The 25,859-nt window shown below is 42.5% G+C and overlaps 1 protein-coding gene across 1 annotated transcript in view; it reads right to left on the bottom strand.

Annotated features, from left to right (window-relative positions):
* Positions 1–25,859, bottom strand: part of grin2aa (glutamate receptor, ionotropic, N-methyl D-aspartate 2A, a) — a 145,197-nt gene that overhangs the window by 33,245 nt on the left and 86,093 nt on the right. The window contains exons 3-5 of the mRNA XM_075453795.1: positions 18,332–18,498; positions 15,128–15,556; positions 2,153–2,267 (exon numbers count right to left, since the gene is read on the bottom strand). Coding sequence (XP_075309910.1) covers positions 2,153–2,267; positions 15,128–15,556; positions 18,332–18,498 — 711 coding nt within the window. The remainder of the gene's footprint in view (positions 1–2,152; positions 2,268–15,127; positions 15,557–18,331; positions 18,499–25,859) is intronic.

Raw genomic sequence — 25,859 nt, 5'->3', positions numbered from 1 at the left:
ACAAAGGGAGTGTGTCTGCCTGCATGAAATATGAAAAAGCTCGTCTCAAAGATTGGGTGGATACTGTGCGGATTGCGGCAAGCTAAACTGCATACTGTAAGGTGTGACCTGAATAACGACCAGATTGATCGCGGGCCAACTCTCTCAAAATGTCTTCCTGTCGATGGCCAGTGCTGAAAGGTAAACATTACGCACATGCACACGCAGGAGAGCAGTGACCCCCCCCCCCCCCTTGCCATGCCAAAAAACAGAGGTCTCTGGTTTTGATTAAGTGCAGTTTGAGGGTGCTATCAGAGAGCACATATCACCAGGCTCAGAGACAAAGGGGGGGAGGAAGAGCATAGAAGAGAAGGAGGGAAAAAGGCAGATGGTTGTACAGAGAAAAGTGAAGGAGAGAAGGTCCAAATTGGGGGAGAAAAGATTAGAAAAAGGAGGGAGAAAAATGCAGAATCTGATGAGTCAAAAGAAATGACAACGATGACAAGAAACACAATAATCAATCAAGCTTCTCTTTTTTTTTTTTTGGCCCATTCGGCTCCTTCCTGCAGAAACACCTCTCCTTTCCTACACCTCCCTCGAACTTGTCCCTTCACCCATTCTACACTATGAGCTATAGGGACATTAAATATGGTGTGCTCAGGTAGGTGTGAGGCAGCCAGATGTAGATATAAAGATGCATGGCCGCCATTTAAAGTCCATTACAATCCCCAGTATATCATTTACAGGGGCCATCCTTTAAAGGAGCCCCCTCGTCGTTTGTAGGAATCCATGAGCATGTTTTTAAACGGGCCCATTGATCAAATAGGTGTCTTAGGATGGGTCAAAGGTCGTGCTTTCGTTAATGCTTTCAGAAATTATCACAGGCTTTGTTTCGCCCTGTTTTTCAGAAAGTTTTTTGCTTCTTAAATTTCAATTTTAGCTTCTACAACATTGTGCTGGTAGTCATTTTCTAAATTGTCTCTAGTCAAATAAGTATTAAGTCACTCAAGTCACTTTACTACACTTCACTTTATTCTTATAATTGATCATTACAATTTCCTTCAGGATCAATAAAGTATCTATCTATCTATCTATCCATCTATCTATCTATTAAATGAACTCCCTGGCTTCACCCTGTTCTTGCTTTATGGCAGTGGTGTCAAACTAATCTGTGAATGGGCCGGTGTGGCTGCAGGTTTTTGTTCCAACCCTGCAGCAGCACAGCTGACTTGTTCCATTCAATCAACTGGACTGTTCAGTTGATTGAAAGAAACAAGTCAGCTGTGCTGCTGCAGGGTTAGAACAAAAACCTGCAGCCACACCGGCCCTTTCACGGATCAGTTTGACACCACTGCTTTATGGTGTTTCAGTCAAATCGTGCGGTCGTGTCAAAATCCTAAGGCGCACGACCAGTCGAAATGGCGCTCGCCCTTGCGACGTCCATTTTTGTCACATTTCGGAGAGGTCGGGACCACAAAGTCTGTCAATGTGCCAACAAATACAATTTTGTGTCCTTGACCGCGCACATCTCCGCTTTTTCTTCGGAACGGACATGAAACTGAATGCACGTTGGGATGCAGTTTCTTGGCAAGTTGTTAAACGATCATAAAATGAGAGATTGTCGGCTTTAACGGGCCATAAAGTCAGTGTTTGAGGGCTGAAGGGATTTGGTGGTAGAGTTACACAAGACTGTCAACCAGGGGATGCAGCTTGTCACATTTCTGACTCAATACGTTCTTTACTTATTGTAGTTTAAAAACTTCATTTTTCTTTTTTTTTTTTAAACAATCCTTGTTAAGCTGCCAAACAATCGTTTCCAAGGTTTAACCCTACGTGATTTCAAAATATATTCACTGAACTGACGTAAACGTAGATATACTGTATGTTATTCTAAAGTTAACTCTACTTTAACAGTAAGTTAAAGTGCTAAAATAAAAAAAAATAAAGCCTAAGTGGGTAAATTTGATCATTTTTTTTTACATATTTTGTCAACACCAACAATAATAATAATAATAATAATAATAACAACATTTGAAAAAAAGAAGAATCAGCCTTGAATACCAAACTCTTTGATTAGTAGAGTGAACGTCTTGGTGTTGAAGCGAAAATTGAACCCGTTTCCGCATGCAAACATAAACCCACCGAGCCAGGCCCCCACAGGTATGGATCCTACCTTCTCCCACTCTCTCTCCTTGTTGAGAACAATGACCATCAGCTTGGGATTTTCTTGGTAGCCGTCCTCCGTGAACGACAAGTCTCTGCCGTCCCACGTCACATTCATCATGTACCTGAGAACCGAGGAGCAGAGGATGAGGAATAGCAGGACGGACGACGAGAAGTAAGACGGATGAGGGGGAAGAAGAGGGGCGATAATGGGAAATTCAGTAAATGAGAGAGTGAAAGGAATGAATGGTGGTGATGAGAAATAGAGGGGAAATGAAATTGAATTACATTAGCATGTGAAAAGTCAATTCACAATCCACAGGCATTACTGTCCTCTTATATTAACACAGACTCTTACTGAGGGTTCTAAAGTCATATTTTATTAACATGATTGAATTATGAAACTGAACCAAACAAAAGTATTCCGGTGTAGTATTTAAAAAAAAAAAAAGGAAAGCATGTTAAACTGCAGATTGTTATGGTGGTGCAGTGTGGCTTAACGGCTACTATAAACACACAAAGGAAAATAAAGATAGCGCCCCCCCCCTGTGCAAAAAGTACTTAAAGCTGCAGTCTGCAGGATTTGTTGTTGTCATACGTAAAGTCCTAATTTTTGGCATTTTAAGAGTTTACATGATCTATCAGAACGCTTGAAGTTGAAAACGGTGACCTCCGTAGTCGCAAATTGCAAGAAATGCTTATTTTTTAACCGAAAAATTTATTCAACTTCCTGTCCCGCCCAATCAAAACACGAGAACTCGTGCACGTCTACGTGCACGCCAGATTCGCGTACACGACTCCTCATTCATCAACTCACCTGTCATTTGCGATCATGGAAGACACAGTAAGTAGACTAGCCCGTAATAAAGTTCAATAGTCTAGATAAATAAGCGTGGGGACGAGCCTACCTTGTATCGCGCGTGCACAATCGGTGATTGACAGGCAGCAGAGCCCAGCTCGTAACCTGATTGGTTACCTTTTACCGGTCCGGTCTGCAATTTTGTAAACAAACCTGCTGGCTTTGGAGGGACCTAGCGGGACATATAGGGGACCTAGAGAACTCTTTTTTTTTTGTATCGGGGTATTTAATGTACTACTTTCAGAATCCCCGGACAGTTCCAGGCATTATGCTTGAAAAAGAGTTGCAGACTGCAGTTTTAAATGTCAAACAATTAAAAATGTTATCACGTCTAAATGAGTGCATTACCAGCTGTTTTACTAGCAGGGTGTTCGCCATTATTAATTCTATTTGCTGTTTTCACTATATGAAAAAGAAAGCTTTACACCGACACATTTAAAGCCCTTTCCCACTCAGTATTTTTCAGAGCTCGACTGTTAAAGGAGTGCATGGTTAGCGGGGTCATTTCAGCCTCATTCTATACCTCCTGATTACTGCTTATTCCATAACCAAGTTACCCTGCTGGTTCTGTGTTTTTCCCCGAGATATTTCAGTCTGACGTAAAGGGACCATTCCCTTTTGTTCTACTTATGAGTACCCAGAGTCGATGCCTGCAGGCGGCCAGCAGTCAAAGCAAGCAGGAGGAAGTGCAAAAGCTAAAGGCTTCTCAGAACAGGGCCGCGAGAAACGCAGAAAAGCTACAACTCACAACATAACGTTGTGTATATCCACAACTTGTCACGTCTGCATCAGATAGTCGCATAGAGTGGGCCCATACTGCCGAAGTGTTCTTGAAGGCACCTTGGACGCTGTCGTGGCGTGGACACGCTACGCCGGAGGAAGTGTTAATCTGTTTAATGCAGTTGTGACACGGTGTAAGTATCAACGATGCACTATAGCTCTCCACGGCAGGTAATACAATGGCTACTCGTGGGTACATTATACACTCCCTTCAGATATCCCTTTCAGAGTGCGTTTGTGACATACACAAAGGAAACATTCTACTCGTCCACTGCAGAAATACTGCAGTTATTTGGAGGCGATAGAAATTTGACACATCTGACATTTTATACACATATTGTACAAAACCTAAAGCCATTGTCAGTCCACACTACAACACATCACACACATGCACGCACACACGCTGTAATGGTTGACCCATATGGCAGGTCACATTAGCTAAGATGGAGGGCAGTGGGGAGATATTCTTGGGTCCGCACTGCCTCCACATTAATCACGACTGTCCGTCCCCACTCTGTCTCCCTCACAGCCTCTGTCAGCGGTCATGTACGACACAGCAGAGACAGCTCCTCTCTTTTCTTCCTCCTCTTTTCCATTCTGAGGCTGGGCGAAGGGGCAGACTTCTAAATGGAGCATGTGCCCACGTGGTATCTGACTGGAAAGCCACAGTGGACTGCAGAGGGTGAGGTGTTTTGAAGTAGTGTAGGACATTGTGCAATATAAAGCAGGTCAGGAATTGAAAGATTTGTACTCTTTCAGGACTTAATGACAAAACAAAAAAAAGGTTGCTGTTCATGCACCGTTGTCCTAACTTTCAAAACGTAATATTTTATTTACAACCTTTGATTACTAAGTGACAGTTATCAACTTAAATTCAGTCATGCGTCTCTTTGTCCCCCTCGTTTTGCAAATAAAAGCACAAGATAAAACCATGAAAATCATTAACCATCATACAATAAACTACATATAAGTGTACTTAAACTACTGAAATAACTCCCACCGTTTATACTGCAGACAGACTATGTAACCTGTGTCTTACACAAACTATAATGGAGATATCAGATGGAGATAAGGAGCGTGTTTTCCGGTTAAAGTAATCTGATTGACTTGCACGTATCTGGGTGAGTAGAATTAGGCTATTTGATTGGTCATGGGATGCAACGCCTGGGTCAGTACCAGTGCCAAGGTTGCCCTTTTTTTATTGACAGCCCACTTCACACTTTGGAACAATGTAGCAGCAGGCATACTCACTGATGATGACTTATATATATATATATATATATACACACACACACACACCTATACCAAAACACATGCACACCACTTTTTGGAATAATACTGTACGTTTGCAGTTCAAAAATAACTGAACACTCTTGATATCAAATTGAAAATGAGTCACCATTGCCTTACCTGATCACAATCACTGAGAAAAAAAAAGATCAAGGCAACTAGTTGATGAGAATATCGAAATAAACCATCTTTTCTTTACTTTAATGACAAAAATGCACGTTTATAACAATCAGGATGCACACAGGACAGGGGGATTTTGTGTGTGCATGTGTGTGCGTGATGGCAAGATTTCTTTTGGACGGACGCCCATCGAACAGGTGGACTGATAGGGCGTTGCTAGGATACGGGCACAGACTAAAGTCTGTATGCTGCAGAATGACCCTAATCATCCCTGCACACGGACAACTATTCCACACCACCGCAACAACACTCCGTGCAGCACCTTATGCTCCGAGTTAAAGTGGGGACCAAGTAGCACAAAGCTCATAGTCCATTTTCGCTCTCTGTCCTGCCTCCCTTATATTTGCAGCCTCCTTATTCATCAAGGGAGGGAAAGAGAGAGTACATGGGTGGGGAGACAGCAGAGATGGAGCACCCACAGAAATGAGATTGAGTATAAAGACGAATGAGGCTGAGAGAGAGAGAGAGAGAGAGATGGAAAGAGGGTATGACGGGAGAGGAAGAGGACTAGGCCTCAATAGAGTTGGGATAAAAATACATGCAGTGTTGTTTTTTTACTTCCTTCCTTATTTCAGAGTAAAAAAAAAAAAATACTTTGAGGTTGAATGGGTGGGGGTCAACTGCAGCAGAATAAACATAACAACTCCACAGCAACAGGGAAATAGGGGCATAACAAAAAGGTAAAAAATCATTCAGGTGAGACTGTGGATGGAAGATATAGGCGATGAAATATCACTACAAGACTGGAAAAGGGCATGTATAAAGGCTCAGAAACAAACAATTAACAGCAATCTGAAACTTATTCAGTATAAGTGGCTGATGGGTACATACATAACCCCAGTCAAATTACACAAGTTTAATAATAACATCCCTGATACATGTATTAAGTGCAATGAAACAAAAGGAACGTTATAGCACTGCATATGGGAATGTGTGATAGTGAAATCCTTTTGGCAACATATTATTAATATGATCGATCAAATATAAGCTAAGAAGTTACCACTGGACCCTAAGCTTTTCCTTCTGGGCATATATCCAACTATACCACACTTACAAAGTAAAGAATCTAGACTTGTAGATATGTGTATATTACAAGCTAAACGTATCATTTCCCTTCATTGGAAAAAGGTTGATGGACCAAGAATTGGACGATGGATTAAAGAGATGGCATCAAACATGACAATGGAAAAGATAACATACATTATTAGACGGAAACAACATGTTTTTGATGATACCTGGAGACCTTTTATAAGTTTTCTAAGACATGATGCTAATGTTGGTAACTTGCTCCAGCAAGAAGAGACTTTGAGGGAGTAGAATGTCTGTGTGATACGATATAATGCTCTGAGAAACGCCCTTGAAACTCATTAGCGCTGTAACTGTTTTCAGTACATATATTTAAAAAGTATGTATTATTATATATTTATTCATTTCTCTCTATTTCTATGTTTTATTTAATTAATTAATTTATTTATTTATTCACTTGTTGCTTTTTTACTTTATCTTATTTTTAGAGTTTTAACATTTTTTACTTATACTTATTTGGTGGGGGGAAGAGGGGAGGGGAGGGAGAATAGGGAGGAAAAGTTTGCTTTGTTGCATGTATTAATGCCTTGTTTGACTTGATGTAACTTGCAAACAAAAACTAATAAACACATGCATTCAGGTGTGTGTTAATCTAATGCCGAGGAGGAAAGACATCAGCAGTGATCTTAGAGAAGCAACTGCTGAGTCCATTCTACAGCGAGAAAGGTTAGTTCCAAGTAAAAAAAACATTTAAGACGGCTGCCGATCTTCCCAGGAGTGGACGTCCCAGCAAGTTCCCCCCCAAAGCCAGACTGCGCAATGCCCAGAGAAGTAATAAGAAAAAAAAAACAAGAGCTACATCTTAAGACTTTACAAGCCTCAGCTAGCATGTTAAATGTTGAAGTTCATGACAGTACAATTAGAAAAAGCCCTGAACAAGCATAACTTGTTTAGAGAGGCTGTCAGGAGAAAACCTCTTCTCTCTAAAAACATCATGGCAGCACAGCGTAGGTTTGCAAAGTTACATCTGAAAAAACAAAAAGACTGCTGGAAAAAAATGGCCTTTGGACGGACGAGACCAAAGTGGAGATGTTTGGTCATAACACACACCATCCACATCTTTCAACATCTACTGGAAACTAAACAGCATATCCGTATAAACACTTCATATCAAGCATCGATTGTGGCGGTGGAAGCAGTGCGCGGTCAGTGGTGTCAGTTTAGTAGGACGGCCTCTGCAGTTATGATTCTATCTTACTCTATACTTCCAGGTTACTGCTGCAACTGTGCTTCCACCGCTCCTTTCCCATCATTGTGAATCCTTAAAAATGAGTTCATAGTAAGATATTCTGCTGATTCTTTTCCACGTTCTACATTTCTTCTGAGGCGGCTTTACTACAGGGGGGGGGAAGAGACCACAACGATGATAAGATGAACTGTACAAGGCGGCGTGCGTCAAAGATGGAGACATCCATCCCTGTTAAGACAAGGACCAGTCAAAGTGATGATGTATACTGTCGGGGTCCTTGAGATCTATGAGGTGCACATGCACAAGCGCCATGCCCGTGAGAGACAAATGAGGAAGTGCGGAAAAAGATGGAGACTGCCATTAATGCTGATTCAGCTCTTTAAGAGGACCCAAGGGTCAGCTGTCATTTGAAAACACAATCCTCCTAAGGCGGAGTGTGTTAAGTATGGCATGAAGGATGACTGTAAAATGTGAAGTAAATGCTAACTCGGCAGTCTCCCTGCCCATGCTCTTGTGCGTATTTATGGTTGTGTGTAAAGTTTTTCAGTTTTTTCAAGCCTGCGGTCGCAACATATACATCTACATAGCCTCTTTAGAAGGATTTTTGTCTTTGAGCTCATCATATCTATATTAGCTTGACGTCAACACAGAGAAATTTGAATATTTCGCGTTTTCTCCAACATGCAAAACAAGGTTTAAGACAAGGATCCCTGCACAACACTTACACCCACTCTCATCCATACCAGGCTTCCTGTGCCATGGGACTAGTTTCAGTTGCCATTTCATACTGACTCAACACTGCTCACACAACCCCAATTCCCAAAAGTTGTGACACTGTGTGAAAGGTAAATAAAAACAGAACGCACGGATTTGAAAATCTCATTTATAAACTCTACTAGTGGGACCAGGCGCTTGAATCCCTAACGATTCAGCACAGCACTCACCTTGTATGGAGTGTTTTGGGGCGTTTAAATGGAGGGTAAGAGAGAAGAGTGGAACAGTCTACCTCCCCTTGCTTTCACCGTTAGGTGGGAACAGAGGGGAGAAGAGGAGAGAATAGACGAATAAGAAAGGTCAAAATCAATATTTCCATCAATATTTGATCAAAATAGAACAAATCATTGCTATCTGTTTCCCAAACAGCTTGCCAACAGCTTCCCCACTTTTCTTTTTTAAATTAGGGTTATAGGGATGTGATTGAAGCCACCTAACGATTCTATTGCAGTATCTGCAGGATGTAGCAATCACAATCTTGCTTGGTTGAAATGTTGAAATCATTGTAATTTTTCTCATCCACAGATACGTAAAACTCTGCTTACTTTGTTGCTTTGCGAGAGCTCTCGTTCCCTGTCACATGACGCTGTAATGTTTTGAAATTGGATTTTTCTTCCGAGCACTAACCCACACATGTTTGCGCCCAAAGCCAATTAAGTTATTTTTTTGGTAATCAACTTGAGAAAAAAAGTGAATTGTGGGGCTGACGAGAGACTAAAACCTTGAGGTGGAACACCGGTAAAAAGCAATGGTCTCACGACAGTCAGATTTTGTCCATCAACCTGGAGGTTCCTGAATAGGTCATTTGTGTAATCATAACAGAAACCTCTTGCTATTATTACAGCTAAGATTAATGCAGCATCTGTTGCTCCTCATGCCCCCTGCGACCCTAGACAGGATATAGTGGACACCAAGAATGGGTGGGTGGATGTTCTTCATCGCTGTAGCATTTTATTTTGAAGAAATATTTAGGTGCTACACATAAAGACAGTAAAGAAAAGCTTGGAGTATGCCGTCTTTAATTTATATAGTGACAAGATTGATAGGTCCCTTGTGAATAGGAGATCACATTAAAAAAAGGTCCACCCCAATCACTTATCTATGACTTAGCAGCTCACTTAGACATGGAGGTGACACTCTGATATGCCGTTAGTATTAGCAAAGAGGAGTTCATGTTGAAAATTAATTTGATTTGCAGTGTTGATTACGTGGCGATGGAGAGAAAAAAAATGCTCCTCTGACTCTAGCCTGTTAATGGAGGCTTTGTCTTATTCACAGAGCCTGAGGTAGCTCTGTTCGGCCTTGCAGTTGGCACTTGTTATCGTCTGAATTAAGACTTTGTCATCAGTTTGTCTTTGTTCTGCGTGCTTTCTTCATAGGTGAATATATCAAAAAGACTCATCAGCTCCTGTAAACTCATGTCTTATGTATGTGAACACTGCTCGATTGGGTCTGGGGTGTAAAATCTTGCCCTTACAACGTCTTAAATGACTCGGTATGTGTGTGAGGCCTAAATGTGGGTGTACACATGTGTATTTGTTCACTTCTAACCCTCATATATCAGGTCAAGAGACTGAAATTACCTGTCAGAACAAAGTACAACCATCAAGCCTTTTCCACACACACACACACACACACACACACAAACACACACTGGCTCACTGATAAATAAGTGCTTAAGTCTTTTAAGGCACACTCTTCACCACAGCAAGGTGAGCCTAGCACTGTAAATCTGCCATGACAGAACATCCTCTGATGGGGGGACATTTCTCTTGCTTCCAAAATATACACACACACACACACACACACACACAGTCATGCACACAGACACACGCACGGATGCACATATTTTTTATTTTTTTATAGAGCACAGGCCGTCACTCTGTCTGATTGCTGCACTGTCCAGCACTCTTAGTTGGTCATTTGTCTCTCGGGTTTTATTTAATTCAATTTTTCTATTGCTGTGCAAAAACATATTCATCTTGGATGTGTCAGAGAGGATTTATCATCACATCTGTCACAAGCAAAGCGAGTAAGGTAAAACTCCACTGAAAGCCCACAATGAACAGGGCGGTTCCAGTCACTGGACTTCTGTCACTTTTGTTCTTTTATTCTCGCAAAAAAAGAGCGTTGCTGAATCGTGACACGTTACAGTCTCACTAAGGGCCAGAGGCAGCTTGCACTGGAAATCCAACTGCCGATCCGACCACACTGAGTCCGGGAAGCCAAACTAATTGCTATATGAACGCTCGTAAGAAAATGCTGTTTGTTTGACATCTTGATTAAAAACAACTCATCAATTGAAAAAATTAACAGAAAAGAAGAAGGGAACAAAGTCCCGTCATCCGCCCACCTCGCCGTGTCTGTGTGTGTTTGAGCATGTGTAATGACCGTGTCCTCCTATCGCCCCCGACCGCCGCTGAAGATCTAACAACCCGCACCGGCCTATGGCCCTGACCTATCGTAGACCAATCATGTTTTATCATTTTCTGGCCCTGAAGCCCTATTGGCTGAGCCCTCTCACCCACGACACAGCCATCTGTGGAACTCATCACCTGGCAAACAACCCAGTCCAGCAAAGCATGCTGAAAACATAATCACCTGGCTCCGGATATATGATTACTGACAACATAAGAGATCTGTAAAGGTGGAACTGGCATTTAAAGACACTAAGGGGTTATTATAACAGAGTAGCTCTCTTTGCACAAAGTGACTTTGAGAAAGTCTTCAGTTACCTCTGTGTCTACTACAGCTGTGTAAACAGGCAGATAAAGAAAACAACCGTGGAATATTAACCAAATAAAATCAGGCGGATTCACTGGAAAAAAAAGTATTAGTGCATTTGCTGCATGTCATTCCCCCTCTCTCTGTCCTTTGCTTCCTGTCTCTATCCAACTGTCCTGTCCATTAAAGGCATAAAAAGCCCCCCCCCCAAAAAAAAGAAAAGAAAACGCTTCTCATCGTACTGAAAATGAATGACGCCAACTATAAAATTAATATTATGCAGACTTTTGAAATTAAGACTACAGGTCAACTCAATAATTGGTCAGCTGAGAAATCGGGCCGATTTTTGTCATTTTTTTAAAATGAGAAACTGGCCGATAGCTTAGTGTTCTACTCAGATTGAAACGTCCATCTTGCTCACCGCTTTGGTCATGGCGTGATCTCATAGGGACATCAGCACAGGGCCATGCTCACTTATGCATTTATACCAGGGCTCAAGGCAGTCTGCGTCATAAACCGTAGGCATCGCCGCAGACAAAATAACTGGAGGAACAGCTCCAGAAGGAGTTAGGATTTATGAATACATTTTTAAATCAACTTCAGAGAAAGCCTAAATATACGAAAAAAATACAAAACCCATTTCCGTCGACCTCTATCAATGACGGGTCGAAACCAGATGATTATAGCCGCCTCAAAAAGAAAAGATCTCAGAAAATCATTGGATGAGTTGGATCATTGGCTCTACGAGATTTTTTTCCCCCAACGTTTCAGCAAATGCTGTCTTAAGTCGACGATTAAAAAAGTAACAACTGCAAGCGGATTTTACACACTGTTTCCCACACATAGACTAATTCGTGGCGGTGCGCCACAGATTAAACACCGGCCGCCACATATTGCGTTTCGTTATAATTTTTTTTTTAACGCTATTTAAAAAATACTCGGATTCGTTAAGCTGCATTTCCTTGCTGCTCTCCCTCCGTCTCTCTCGCATAGCCTACTCACACACACAGCCCCTCCCCTCCGTGCTTCCCTGGAAGCGTGGAAGCTTGCTAGTCTCAGCGTCGCGTAGATTAGCTCAACCGAAAGAATTCACGAAAGGTTGGTATCACGTACACCTTTATAAAATCACACAGTAAAAAGTCCTATAAAAATATTTTATATTTTGAATACATTGTTGTCCCGTCCCGACCCATAGCAAACAAGCAATTACGCCTTCTTTATAAAGTTAACTAGTTGCAAGTTTGCCGTAAAAAAAAAAATGTAGTTGGGTTGTCGAGGTCTAAACACTAGCAGCTGTGAATCAAATAAAGTAGTTTTTTTAAACTCTTAAGGCTGAGTTATACTTCTTTTTACTGCCCTTGCGCTTTCTTCTTGCGTTTATGTAAATGGCTCGAGACGTTTATACTTCATTTAGCTTTGCCGGCGCTTGCGTGTGCTGCATGGCGATTCACCGCCAGGAGAGTAGGTGGAGCAGCGGGTTTTTTCAATGACAAGCCTACTATGATGAAAGGAAATTCATCGCCAGGACCTCTTCGAGTGATTCATGCTTCTTCTTCTTGTAAATAGCCGGTATTTTGTCAGATTTTCAACACCTTGGGGGTCTAAACGACTACTTTCTCACCTGAAAATGTTTCAAATGTTGCTAAAGTTATATATTTACAGAGTTTATAGCTTAAGGGAAATCAGCTTTTCAGGCCGGCTGATTTCGGCTCGGACAGGAGTGAAGTGCACTGTGTGTAAACGCTCTGCATACTGTCTGATCAATGAGTATGCCGTTTTCAAGTAGTAGGCTTGCGTCTTTTCTTGCGTAAAGTTTAGAAAAATGAGGTGACACACGCAAGCTCGCATTCGGGGGCTTGCAACCGCGCAAGGGCTTGCGTTTCTCCTTGCGTCTTGCTTTGCGTCTTGCGTTACCGACTATAAACCAGGCTTAAACCAGGCTTTACACTGAATGTTTGCTGCTTCAATCCAGATGAGTATTGAAAAATATTTTCCGCGATTGAAAAAGAGAAGTGCGTGTTGAGGATGAGGAGCAGCCTGAACCGGAGGTATCAGTCTGAAACAGCTGAACCGGTGTAATTAGCTATGTTATTCATTTGTTTACAATGAAGATGTGAATATCTGCAGATAAGCCGCACCTGTGTCACCCACCGTGACACAGGTGTCACACATCCTTACGTCCCCCATAATTTTCCTTGTTGGAGAAACTATCCAGGTTCTTAACTCCCAATGTGACATATATGTCACATTACAGATCTCTGACAGTGGGGGGTGGTATTCTGGAAAAAAATTCTGAAATGGGTTCTATGTGGTCTATTTAGTCTGTGTTATAACCCCCTTAATAAAGTTTTGTGTGACCAATTATTAACAAAGGAATTATTTTGAAGAATTTTAATTTTTTACACCCAACCAACCAACCCCCCCCACCCCCCCCCGGCCCACCACCACACATTGCCTTCACATCTGTGGGAAACACTGTTACACAAATGGGCAGGTGGTGATGTGGTTTACATATCCAGTCAATATGTTCTTCATACATTTTAGATGTTCACACAACATGGAAGACATTCCCATATACATGTTTATGCGATCGTCTATCAAGATTTTATTGTTGTCACGGAGATGAGCTTGGATATATGGGCCTTTGGCAGGCTCCTTGAACAGGTGAATAATATGAAGCTGTCATGCAAGGTCTCCTGATGACAGTGATTGATTCTCTGGATGGGTAAAGTGCAGTGTTAGCAATTCAGAGGGATTGACTTTGGATCCCAGCTCGCTGGTCATGCTAAGGACTTGAGGTGGAGCCTCGCTCAGGGCAATGCCTTAACTTTCATTCATGTTTCCATCGTAGAAATGCAGAAAAAGAAACATGCATGTACAAATGGTTCTTTTAGAGTGAAATCAATCGGTGCCATTCGGAACAATTTTAGCGACGACACAAAATTTCAAATAAACATTCGAAAAATGGTCATACGTTGCAAAAGATTACACAAATATACAATCCTTTAACCCGAGGTCCTGAAGTTAGACGAATACAACCTCAGAAGAAAAAAACAAACCTGTCGGGTCCAGTGGCTGCAGAAAAAAGCCCGAATCATCAACCCTCCACCACCGTGCCCGACAGCTGGTGAGAGCCGTTTCAGCTGATATGCTGCCTTTTATTTTCTCCAAACGTCCAAAGGACATCGGTCCAGAGGATGGCTGGTTTGTTCAGATGCAACAAAGGAGCTTTCTCATGGTGACCCTTCCCTTCCTTTGTCTTTTTCTGACAGTACTGTCCTCACTTTTTACTTTTTAATCCGCCAACCCAGGCCTGTAGAGTCATGACATGTAGCTCTTGGGTGTTTTTCCTGGTGTGATTTTGCATTTTTTACCGTTAACTGCATGCATTGGGAATGGAAAAGGTGTTGGGCAGACATGCGCCTGTGTTTATTTGGAGCTACATTTCTTGACAATCCCTTTCAAGAGTAATCGTTTCTAATCAACAGCCGAGACAGCGTTTCTGATTTCATTTTTTGGGAAATATGTCGAGGAACTAAATTCTGTCATTAACGCATAAGAATGTCAATTTCACACATCGTTATGTCAAACAGAAACAACACTAGGATGTAAACACAGGCTGTGTGTGTGTGTGTGTGTGTGTGTGTGTGTGTGTGTGTGTGTATCTTCCCCCCTCTGACAGATGGAAGACCAGACAGAGCTGGCAAGACCTGCAACATCTCCCACTGGCTGTTGGGGGGGGTGAACGCGTGATGAGAGCGAACGAGAACTGGAGGAATAAATGAGAAGAGGGACAGAAGGACTCATCGAGGAGCTCTTCAATTTGGGAGAGCACTCATTTGGAGTGGCCTCCCGCTGCTACCCCACTCTCAGTTTCTTCCCTTGCCTCTTTCTTTGCAGATTAAATCACAAACTTCCTCTTCAAATTCCATTCATCTCCTTTTATTTCCCCCTCCTTCTCCTTTAAGTCCAACACCTCTTTATGCTCCTAATTGTAATTCTAAATCTCTTAGTCTTATAACCATCAGTAATGCTGCAGCATATTTCGCCACTCTTACTCCTTCATGCGGATTTGTTTATATCTTATGTGACATTTTGCTTACTTATGCAGTGCGCTTGGTGGCAGCTTGCTCGTCTTCTCCATCTGACCGTAACAGGACGTTTTGGCTTCAGGGATGTCGCCGTACTCCTCCAACATGGCCGCCGCTGCCGACGTTATGATCCCCAGGCCGTCACGAACTCGCGCCTCCAGCGGGTAGTCCCAGTCGTCATACGACACTGAAATCATCCCCGACGGAAACGCCTCCGGGGTTATCTCCGGGTTGCCGGTGGTGAGTGACGGCACAATCCAGATGTAACCGAATCCGGTGAGGCCCAGAGAGCGCGCCTCGTCCAGAATATAGACCGCCTCGTCCTTGGAGCAGTACAGCAGGACCACCGGAGACTGGACCTTCTTGAGCATGATCTGAGAGCGGCTGTCTTCCTCCACTGCATCCAGAGAGATGATATTCTGCAGGTCCCAGCCCACAAAACTGAAACAAGAATAACGAGGACAGTGAAGAAATGTTAATATCTAACTAATAGATTATTAACTTCGCCCAGGCGCTGGCAAGGACAGTCATAATCATCCATTATAATTACCATCATCGATAGCTGTGGCATGAGTTCACAGAGGTGAGGGCTTATTGTTAGGATGAATATATTAAGGCTAAGCGGAATGCGGATGTTAAACTTGGCCCTGTATCAGGATTTACAGTATAGGTTTTTAGCCCACGGAGCAAAAAAAGAACAAGCACTGCCCTGTTGACGTGTAAAGTCCAAAGCAATTCCTGTGGTCATTGTGCTCACTGGTCGCAGCAGAAATCAGAAAACATTAGAGATATCAGCACGATACGCAGCTCCTGTTGCCTGTTAGACCAAATGTGTCACGTGTGTCTTTTTTTTTTTTTCTAAAGGAGAATAAATGGACAGCTTAAAATGCAGTAATGGAAAACGGGTATGCATATTTCCAGAGCATTTTCATTATAGTTCGGGTACCAGTTAGTTATAGCCTGCAGAGCGAAAAAATAACAAGTGCTCATTAAAAAAAAGACAATGCATTTATAGAGTACTTTTTTTCTCATCCTGGGGGATCGGCTGCCCTTTTTACACGTTCGGAATGACAATATATCAGCAAGTCCCATTACATTAGGCTAAAGAGCTGAACAAACAGAGGAAAAGGCAGTTATCTTGGTAATTAAACCGCATAACATGTCATAAACTGGTACACTGCGGTATCAGGGGTTAGTAGCAGCTAGCAAGAGCTAGCGGAGTGAAGCACAAAGAAAAAAAAAAAAACGAACACACGCACACACACACAATGGGGAGTGAGTGTTACGACATGTGACAAACAGTAGGGAAAAGAGGGAAGCTGTTAACCCTCATGTAAGAGTTCAACAGTAGACAGGCAGTGTAACACGAGAGCGATTTGGGACTCGCTGTCCTTTTCCTGCTGTCCAAAGTGATGATGGTCTACAAGTCCCACATGACAGAACTAATAAGAGAGACAATGACACACACACACACACACACACACACACACACACACACCCAGGTAGACTCGCACACACAGAGTAAAACAGACACGACAACAGCGCTAATGATTACAGGCAGATGTAATGCTTCTGTAAAAAGACCATCTTGGGATGAAATCAAATCACCGGCAGCACCCATCAAAACTTTAATGACCCAACCTAGTGGTACTTACTCATTACTGCAGTATTATATTATATAATGAGGTTCACACACCCCCCATGGACCCGGCCTCTATTCGGATCTGAACCACAGTAAACACTTGTGAAGTTGCATGCCTGCATCCTGTATCAGTGGTTGTGACGCACTTGCTGTGACAAAATGTGCCCACAGACATCCCGGCAGACACAAACACCTGCCAGATAACTCCAGATTACCCCTGCAGACGCTCGGGACGCTTTTTATTCGACTGGTGCCCTCACAACCAGATGCCAGATAAACTGTGACTAATTAAATTTAAGAAACAATGACTTTCCAATCCTCTGGGGCAAGTGTGTTGTGTCACTTAACCATGTTAAGATTAAACTGTTAATGTGCCCCTGTTGAAATTCACTATACTGTACAAAGCAATTTAATTATTTCCTCGGGCGCCCAGAAACTAACCAGTGCTCAAAGTGGGAATTAAATAAGCAGAAAAAGGGGACCTGCGGCAATGCTTAGAATTGATGAAAAGTTATTCTAATTCCCTGGTACCAGCAGCTAAAGTGGGAATATTCTGTAGTTTCTCGGTTGCATAAAACAGCAAACTTTTTTTCTGTTTATTGATAAAAGAAAACAACAAAAGTCACAAAACTATGTTTAAGTGGTCTTCAGCTGATAAGCCTGATGGCCCGCCAGTGGGCTATCAGGCGTTTTTTTCTGCTTAATTTCGCCGCATACAGAAGTGCTATTGGGTAAGTATTGTGTAAGAAACCGGGCAGCGACAACCACTTCCTCCTCAAAGTTTTCCTCTCAACGAGATGCCTGATCAGGTCTCCTCCAAAACTTGGCAACCATTTCTGTTCAGCCGGCAAGCAACCAGTCATTTATGTGCAAACATGTAGAGTGTCCCGTTGACGAGGTCAGCGCAGGCGCTTTCTTGCTGGCATCTCCTGCCGCCGTGCCTTTGGCTGGTGTTTTTAAAACAGTCCATTTTCAGTTGCCAAGAGCTGAGTTCGCATGGTGATGATGGGAAACATGGGAAAAAAAATTTAAAAAAATCCCTTTTTTTTTCTTTCTTTTTTTTCCACCAGTAACATCAACGTACGTGTGGACAAGGCCTGGGAGAATATTTAGCCTGCGGCCTACAAATTAAGCATTTTACAAGGAACTATTGAATATCAATACCACGTGACTATTCATCAGGAGATTTTTTCACTTTTCTCCACAACCATTCATCTGATTGTGCACAAACAAGACATTTGTCTGAGAGCTTGAGGAAAAATCTTGGGGCGAAAAGTCATTGCTTTTTCATCATCACCACCGGGTCAATTTGAACGCACCGAATCAAGGCGGTGGACAGGTTTAACGTCAATGTAAATCTTCGTTAGCTTGTCATAAATAGAATTTAGCTTAAAGTGCAACAGTGCCAAAGTAGCTTCACAGAGGTGCTAGAATCGGTGTCTCTTTTATCGCTTGAGACGTGTGTGTCACAGCAACACCATCTGCAAACTCACCAACAACAGGTCTGATAAATGCGACTTTATCCTTTCAAATGCAGCATCTGAACTAAGCAACAACAAAGGAAATGACCCCACCTGTTGTCCACGGTGGTTTTTAGGATATTGATGAACTCCTGGTAGCCGGGGAACTTTGACGTGACAATGGAAAAGATGTGCCAGTCGTACTCCTCCATGATGTTGAGCATCAGCAGAGCCTCCTGTTGGATGGAGGCACCGAACTGGAAGAAAGTCGACTTCACATCCTGAGAACAAGGAACAGAAGAGAGGGAGGGCAGAGAGAGAGAGAGAAAGGAGGGGGGACATCAGTCCGGCTCATTCAAACTGCATCTCGGAAATATCAAAACGACAACAGAGCATTTCAAATTAGGCAAAATACGAGCACACGGACGCTCTTGCTCACACACTCCCCCATGCACACAAACACACATGCAGAGATTGCAAGTAATAAGCTTCTTGTGAAGGAAACGTATGGATGAGGGGCTCAGAACAATTCAATTAAGAGCTAATTGGATTGGTGCCGTACAGACAGGCTGCAGAACTCTGGGCCTTGTTCTGCAGAACGAGGACTGCATTCACTCCGAGCCGCTCATATCCACTCCATTAAACCTGACTGAGAGTCATTTGCCACTTAATTCAGCCAAACTCAGACACGAGCTTGGACAGTGCGGACGAGCTCTATTACAGGTGAACAAATTACCTCTATTCATTTATGCTGCATTTAAAATGACTCATTATAATGTGAACTAAATTAAATTAGGCGAAATGAGACTAAACATACTGAGGAAGGGAAAAAAAATAATAAATAAATAATAGCAGGACAGGCAAAAGTGTCAGAGTTAATACAAACTTTATCTTTAAGTTAAGTGTTCCGAGTCAGTCGGCTTTCTTATTATATATGTGCACAAGACATACACGCTCGACAGGAACACACAGCCTGCAGTCTCTTTCTAAAGTAATTCATCCCCAGTGTGACTAAAGTGTGAAAAAAAGCAAGCGTTCATGCGTTGGGATGTGAGACGAATCAGCATCCATAATGACGGCAGCCTTATTGGGCCGCAGCCCCAATCTTATACGGTGAAAACGTCAAGCCTCATCAGTTCCAAAGTGGACTTTGGACCATAAAAATGCTGAAAAGCAAATGTGGAAAAGAGGTCCATTTTCAATCAGAAAAAGGAACTGAGATTCAAAGTTTCCCCATATTCAACAGGATGTTTTAACTTCAAAGAAAAAGTGGCAGCCTGACATTGTGACCTCCCTTTGCCATCACTTTCCAATGCAAAGGGAACTTGTCTACTGCTAGTTGCAATTCGGAGGTGGCAAACGACACATTAGCTGCGCCAATAGAACACGCGGAGAGGAAAACATCTTTCTACAGCGCTGGCTTATCGACGACTTACAGAGGAATAGAGGGGGATGTACACCCAAGCTGCCATGTGTGAGACTTCTGTTTGAATCCATTCTCTGAACCTAGTTAAGCGTTATCAATATTTGGTTAAAGGTCAGAAAAAAAGCCATGGTTATGTGTTAAAAACACACAAAACATGTTCCAGATTGTGACCCTCAACGGTCACAATCCCAGCTTGTGAATCTCTGCACATCCAAAAGTGATACTCGTGAGGTACCCTCTACATTCAAATCCAAAGAAGCAGGTTCCTGACCCAGTTGGGTGGAGTGGCTTGAGTGGGAGTTGTCCGAGTTAGTCTCGTGATTCAGGAATACAATGCGCTTTGACGAGTGTGATTTTTTTTTTTGTACGTGGTATGGACATCTGACTGCAACATTTGAATAATAATTTAGCACTTCAATTTTCTGTACGTTTGAAATGTGGGGTCTGTCGCATCAATGCTGAAAATGTAGAGGTTTTGGAAATATGGTCTAAAACAAGGCGAAACACCCTGCTTTGTCTAAGAAATCCTGGACTATATGGGAGCCAAAGCATAGATACAATGAAGAAATGTTGCTCTATCCCTTGTCTCGAAAGAAAATACATCAAGTACAAGAAGAGTATAGTTCACCTTTTGTAGTGTAGACTGAAGGAAAGAAGATAGTTGAGCAGAAATAACAAGAAGAGAGATATTACATTCTTCAATTTGCAACAGACTATGCCACTATGCATTCAAACATTTTCAAAATCATTCTGGTGGAGTAAAATTGTCCACTTGAGCAATTCTCTGCTGATAGTCATTACTTTTGGAGGTGGAGTCAGAATATGATATTCTGGGGATTATAAAGGATTAAATGGGAAAATTCATACCTCAGCTGGGTAATATGATATGGGGTACATATGTGTGTGTAATAGTAGATAAGATGTGCTTTCAAAATGTGGAAATAATTGAGACAAAGATCGTTTAAAATCAGTCCCTCTCTCTTTATATGACAACAGAGTTCCTGTATGAAGCCGCATTGTTACCGTTTCCAACTGTGGTGTTGAAGCACAGAGTCTGAGCGTTTATTCAGATTCATCGACATGATTTCAAAATTACGGCGTGATGCTGCAAAACGCTGCTGCAATTCCATCTGCCAGCCAAATGATTTCCAAAGACTAAAGAGAGAAGTTGTTTAAGAAAGCAATTCCTGAAGAAATTTTCCACAGCTCAGATGTGCGAGCTTGGCTTTCCACTCTGCCTTTACTTCCCAACAGCTCCGACGGTGGCCATTTCTGGTGTGTGTTTCGATAGATAAGTGAAGCCGAGTTCTAAGACACAGAGAAGGTCTGGCACAACACGGTGGAAAGCTTTGTGAGAATGAAAATAGACACAAGTAGGAAGCATGGGCTGAGGGCAGTGGCTGGCATTCGTAATCATATTGGAGCACTGAACATAATTTCTTTGCCACATGCATGAGCTTGCATTTCTTTTTTCACCGTCTTGATTGCTTCTGAATAGAGTGGGAATTCATCGCGTTAGTTGTGTCAGTGGGAGTGAATGAGAAAATGAGTGTGCAGCTTGTCCCCTCCACGTCAGGAACCTCGAATGCTCTTTAATGGTATTGTATCTGTATGTGTGATTTGCCAATTCTAAGACACAGGCTCAAGTGCTCTTCAGAGCCTCTCTATTTGTGGAGCTTTGTGCGTATGTGAGTGTGTGTGTGTGTGTGTGTGTGAGTGTGTGCTAATTTGGTAGAAACTGAAGCGATGCTTGAGCATGGTGGGAGAGGAGGGAGGTCATGCTATAAGACTTGTCACTCCCTGTCTTCATCACGGCAGCAGCGGATACTCCCACGCTTAGCTGCAATGTACAGAGGGCAGTCATGGAATATGCAGAATGAGGTCAGATTTTTATGTGGCCATCTATGGAAAAGCATATGTTTAACAAAGGTTTATTTTCTTTCCAAGTGATACGTTTGCAGCTTTCAATCCAATTATTCCAAACCAATTTAGCTGAACTTATGTAACAACATTCTGACAACAATACTCTTAATTCTTTTGAATGGGGGGTCCAACTTTGTCTCTTGACATTTTTGGTAGCTTCCGCTAGTGTCTTTCTCAGCCTCTTCAGCATGACAACCAATTCACAGTGATGGAAACAGTGGTGTTACCTTGTGGGACTGCAGAGGGAGCCCAAGAGCAAAAGATTGCCAGACTCTCTTGTGCTGCTTTAGGGTGTTTGAATGTTTCTATAATGCACAGGTGAGTCGTATTAACTCGTAAAAGAACATTTAGATCAGTCTGAAAAGTCACCAAATTCTAAAAACAGACAGTTTTGTCTGGACATCACAAGCCTATTTCCAGCTCAAGTCATTATTTCTTGTTAATTTCATATAGCAAAAGCGCTGCATGAAGTGCATTCATCATTTTTCCTACTCTAACCACGTAGTTTTGATTTCTAACACTGACCACGAAAGGTTTCTGCGCTTTGGTAAAATGTTGCTGTGTGTTTAAGTGAATGTAACCCAGAAGTGAAAACACAGTGAGTGCTCTCACAACGATCAGCCAACGGCACCCAAATGATTCGCAGGAGGAGTGAATGACACCGATCGTCTTGGTACAATGCAATGTTCGGCCAGCAGACCTTAATTCCTGGCATTGGGGTGGACGTTGCTTCGACTACACGCCTAAACGTTGTTGCAGACTGCGCACTCCTCTCCATAACAGCCACACTCAACGAAAAAAAACATCAGTAGCATTAAAGGAACACGACTAAGAGCCCAAAATGTGTTAACTCGAACCTCTGAATTCCAAAGATCCCAACCCAATTGAGCATCCTTGATATACAGCAGAACAGGCCAAACCCCACAAACCCCAAAGGATCTGCTATCAATGTGCTGATGTCAGCCATGACCAAAAGAAAGCAGTCCTTTGTCCAAGCTCTGACAGGTCAGTTTTGGTAGAATAAGGAAGATAAATCCAATGTTAAGGTGATTTTAATGCCGTGGCTACTTCGTGTACTTTCTCTTTCAGTTCCCCGACTCTCATCATGTCACATCCAACACATCCAAAATGTACTTTAAAGGCTGAATACGCTCATTTTATGTGCACAAACGGAAACATTACCAGGAGAGAGAAAATGCACGAGCCACGGCTTCAGTGTTTTGTCCCAGAAATGGGCAGTTTAGGATGACTTAACCTGCAGTTCTGAGACAGGAGTGGCCTCTTTTCAACACTTCACTGAAGTAGACACTTCGGATAAACACTGACAACAAAGGATTCAATAAAGCTGCCTTCATGCTCGCTTTTCCACCAAGAGAGGGCATCCACATATGTCTGCATTCAAACTGACAGGAGAGAGACACACTGAAAATGGAGTCACTGCGCTTAACACAGTTTAATGTAGTAAGGCTTTCACTTTTTTTTCTGACAGCTGCTTCATCACATAATTTATTCGGATCCCACATGATGTATAATACAGTAGCTGCTAATCACATCATCTGATGCTCAATACTTTATGAAATGAGACAGGAAACATAAAACAAACGACTAAAATGGAAAGCAATTATCAAAAAGAATTAGCAACAGAATCTCTGAAAGACACGAAATCAGAGACACGGATAAAGAAGAGCTGGATGCAGGGCGGAGAGACAGAAGAGAGGAAAAGTACACGAGTGGGGAAAAAAAAGACAGATGGAATGACTAAGCAGCGTCTGATTGTTTCTAATTGGGATGGCTCATGATCCGTGACATCAGAAAACAGCCAATCATTTCACCCTTGTCAAGTGTGACATGTCTGCTTTCCCCTCACACCTTCAGTCAGCAGCGTTCACACACCCAAGCACACACGCGCAGTTTGTCATTCACCGCTTTTTCACCTCTCACTTTGTCTATCACATCCTCAGTCTCCCACTGTCAAATATCCAGCACTGTTGCATAAACTAAAACCCACACACACAACCACAGTGATGCGCGCACACACACACACACACACACACACACACACCTGCCCCACGAGGCAGGACAGCGTGTCTACGTCGAGATCCGAGGGAAGTTAAAAATAGCAGCCCTCATATCCTCTGCCGCTGATAGCATCATGCACTGTCTGGTCTGTGAAACACACGTGTACAACAAAAAAAGAAAAAAAAAAACAAACATCACATTCAGATGAGTCTGCGGCGAACAGTCAGTTGAGTTTGAGAGGAAAACACTGAGGTAATGCTAAAACCTGCGTATATTTGCGTCACACGTATCCTCCCAGTCACTTATATTTGCCACAAATATTCTGTTATCTGCAAGGTTTTAGCAGCTCTGCTGAGTCCACAGGAGGAGGAGAGGCAAAGAAAGTGTCAAAAATTCCTCGGTGGCCGGTTGCTAAATATAAACAGACAGAACCTAAAAATAGCAGCAGCGAAACAAAAGAGGGAGAAATATCCGTGGAAAACAAACCGTCACGCCAAGTAAACGGCCCTAACCAGTCGGCCCGTAATGGTCACAGCCATCACCAACAAACAGCGTCATTAGCCTCTTGGATGTGGAATGACACATTAACATTACTTTATGCAGTAAATGCATTTCAGCCTGAAATTTTCTGCCAGCCAACACTGGAGTCTGACAGGAAATCCTGCATATAAAATCTGATTCTTGGACAACACCGACACCAGAAAAGGCAAGGCAAGGCATCTTTATTTATATAGCGCATTTCATACCACAGGCAACTCAGTGTGCTTTACATAAAGACAAGGCATTTAAAAGATAAAAACAAGCAATTTAAAGAGAATAAAAAAAATAGAATAAAAATTAAAACACACAGTTAAAAGCAATCAAAGAAGAGGGGGAAAAGAAAAATATAAAACAATTAAGAGGATTTATAGCATTATGCTTTAAAATTATTTAAAGGAACTCAACCATAAGCACACCGAAAGAGAAATGTTTTTAACCTGGATTTAAAAGTGCTTACAGTTGTGGCTGATTTCAGTTCTGCTGGTAGTTTGTTCCAGTTGTGTGCAGCATAACAGCTAAAAGCTGCTTCACCGTGTCTAGTTTGAACTCTGGGCTCCACTATCTGACCTGAGTCAGCAGATCTCAGAGCTCTACTGGGTTTATACTCTACCAGCATGTCATTCATGTATTCTGGACCTAAACCATTCCGTGATTTGTAGACGAGTAGCAGAACTTTAAAATCTATTCTGTATCTGACCGGAGCCGATGTAAAGACTTGAGAATTGGGGTGATGGGATCTGTTCTCTTTGTTCTGGTTAAAACTCGGGCTGCAGCGTTCTGAATGAGCTGCAGCTGTTTGAGACTCTTTTGGGGGAGTCCAGTCAGAAGACCGTAACAGTAGTCAAGTCTGTTGGAGATGAAAGCATGAATCAGCTTCTCCTGATCTACTTGGGACAGAAAAACAGAAATATCATTTTGTATGATCTTTGAGCGGTTCTGCGTGTTTTCAAATACCCAAGATATCATATCAGCATCAGTTGGTGGTTAGGGTGTGGACTGTAAACCAAAAACCATTACCTTTTCAGAGTGTGTCCCTCGTGGAGGACATCTTGTGCTACCATTTAAAAAGGAAACCTGCCTCAGAAGCAGCCCTTATATAGGACGTGAGTAGGTGTGTTCACAGCTTTGATTGGATAATGAATGTGATTAAATTAAGTCTTGTTAAGACTTTTGGACGCTGCTGACCTTCTTGGAAATTGGAAAATAAATGGCATCCTGTCTCTCTGCTCCTTCAAGCCGGTGTCACGCCTAGTCGTTCCCATGCTTACGCATTATCCTGCCACATGGACCGCTGCCCTCCTCCCAGTATTAAAGCTGCAGTCTGCAACTCTTTTTCAAGCATAATGCCTGGAACTGTCCGGGGATTCTGAAAGTAGTACATTAAATACCCCAATACAAAAAAAAAAAAAAAAAAAAAAAAAAGAGTTCTCTAGGTCCCCTATATGTCCCGCTAGGTCCCTCCAAAGCCAGCAGGTTTGTTTACAAATTTGCAGACCGGACCGGTAAAAGGTAACCAATCAGGTCACGAGCTGGGCTCTGCTGCCTGTCAATCACCGATTGTGCACGCGCGATACAAGGTAGGCTCGTCCCCACGCTTATTTATCTAGACTATTGAACTTCATTACGGGCTAGTCTACTTACTGTGTCTTCCATGATCGCAAATGACAGGTGAGTTGATGAATGAGGAGTCGTGTACGCGCATCTGGCGTGCACGTAGACGTGCACGAGTTCTCA

The sequence above is a fragment of the Odontesthes bonariensis genome, chromosome 21, assembly GCF_027942865.1.
Source record: "Odontesthes bonariensis isolate fOdoBon6 chromosome 21, fOdoBon6.hap1, whole genome shotgun sequence".
Classification (NCBI taxonomy): domain Eukaryota; kingdom Metazoa; phylum Chordata; class Actinopteri; order Atheriniformes; family Atherinopsidae; genus Odontesthes; species Odontesthes bonariensis.
Note: the sequence above shows the minus strand (reverse complement) of the source record. Positions and strands in the feature narration are given on the sequence as shown.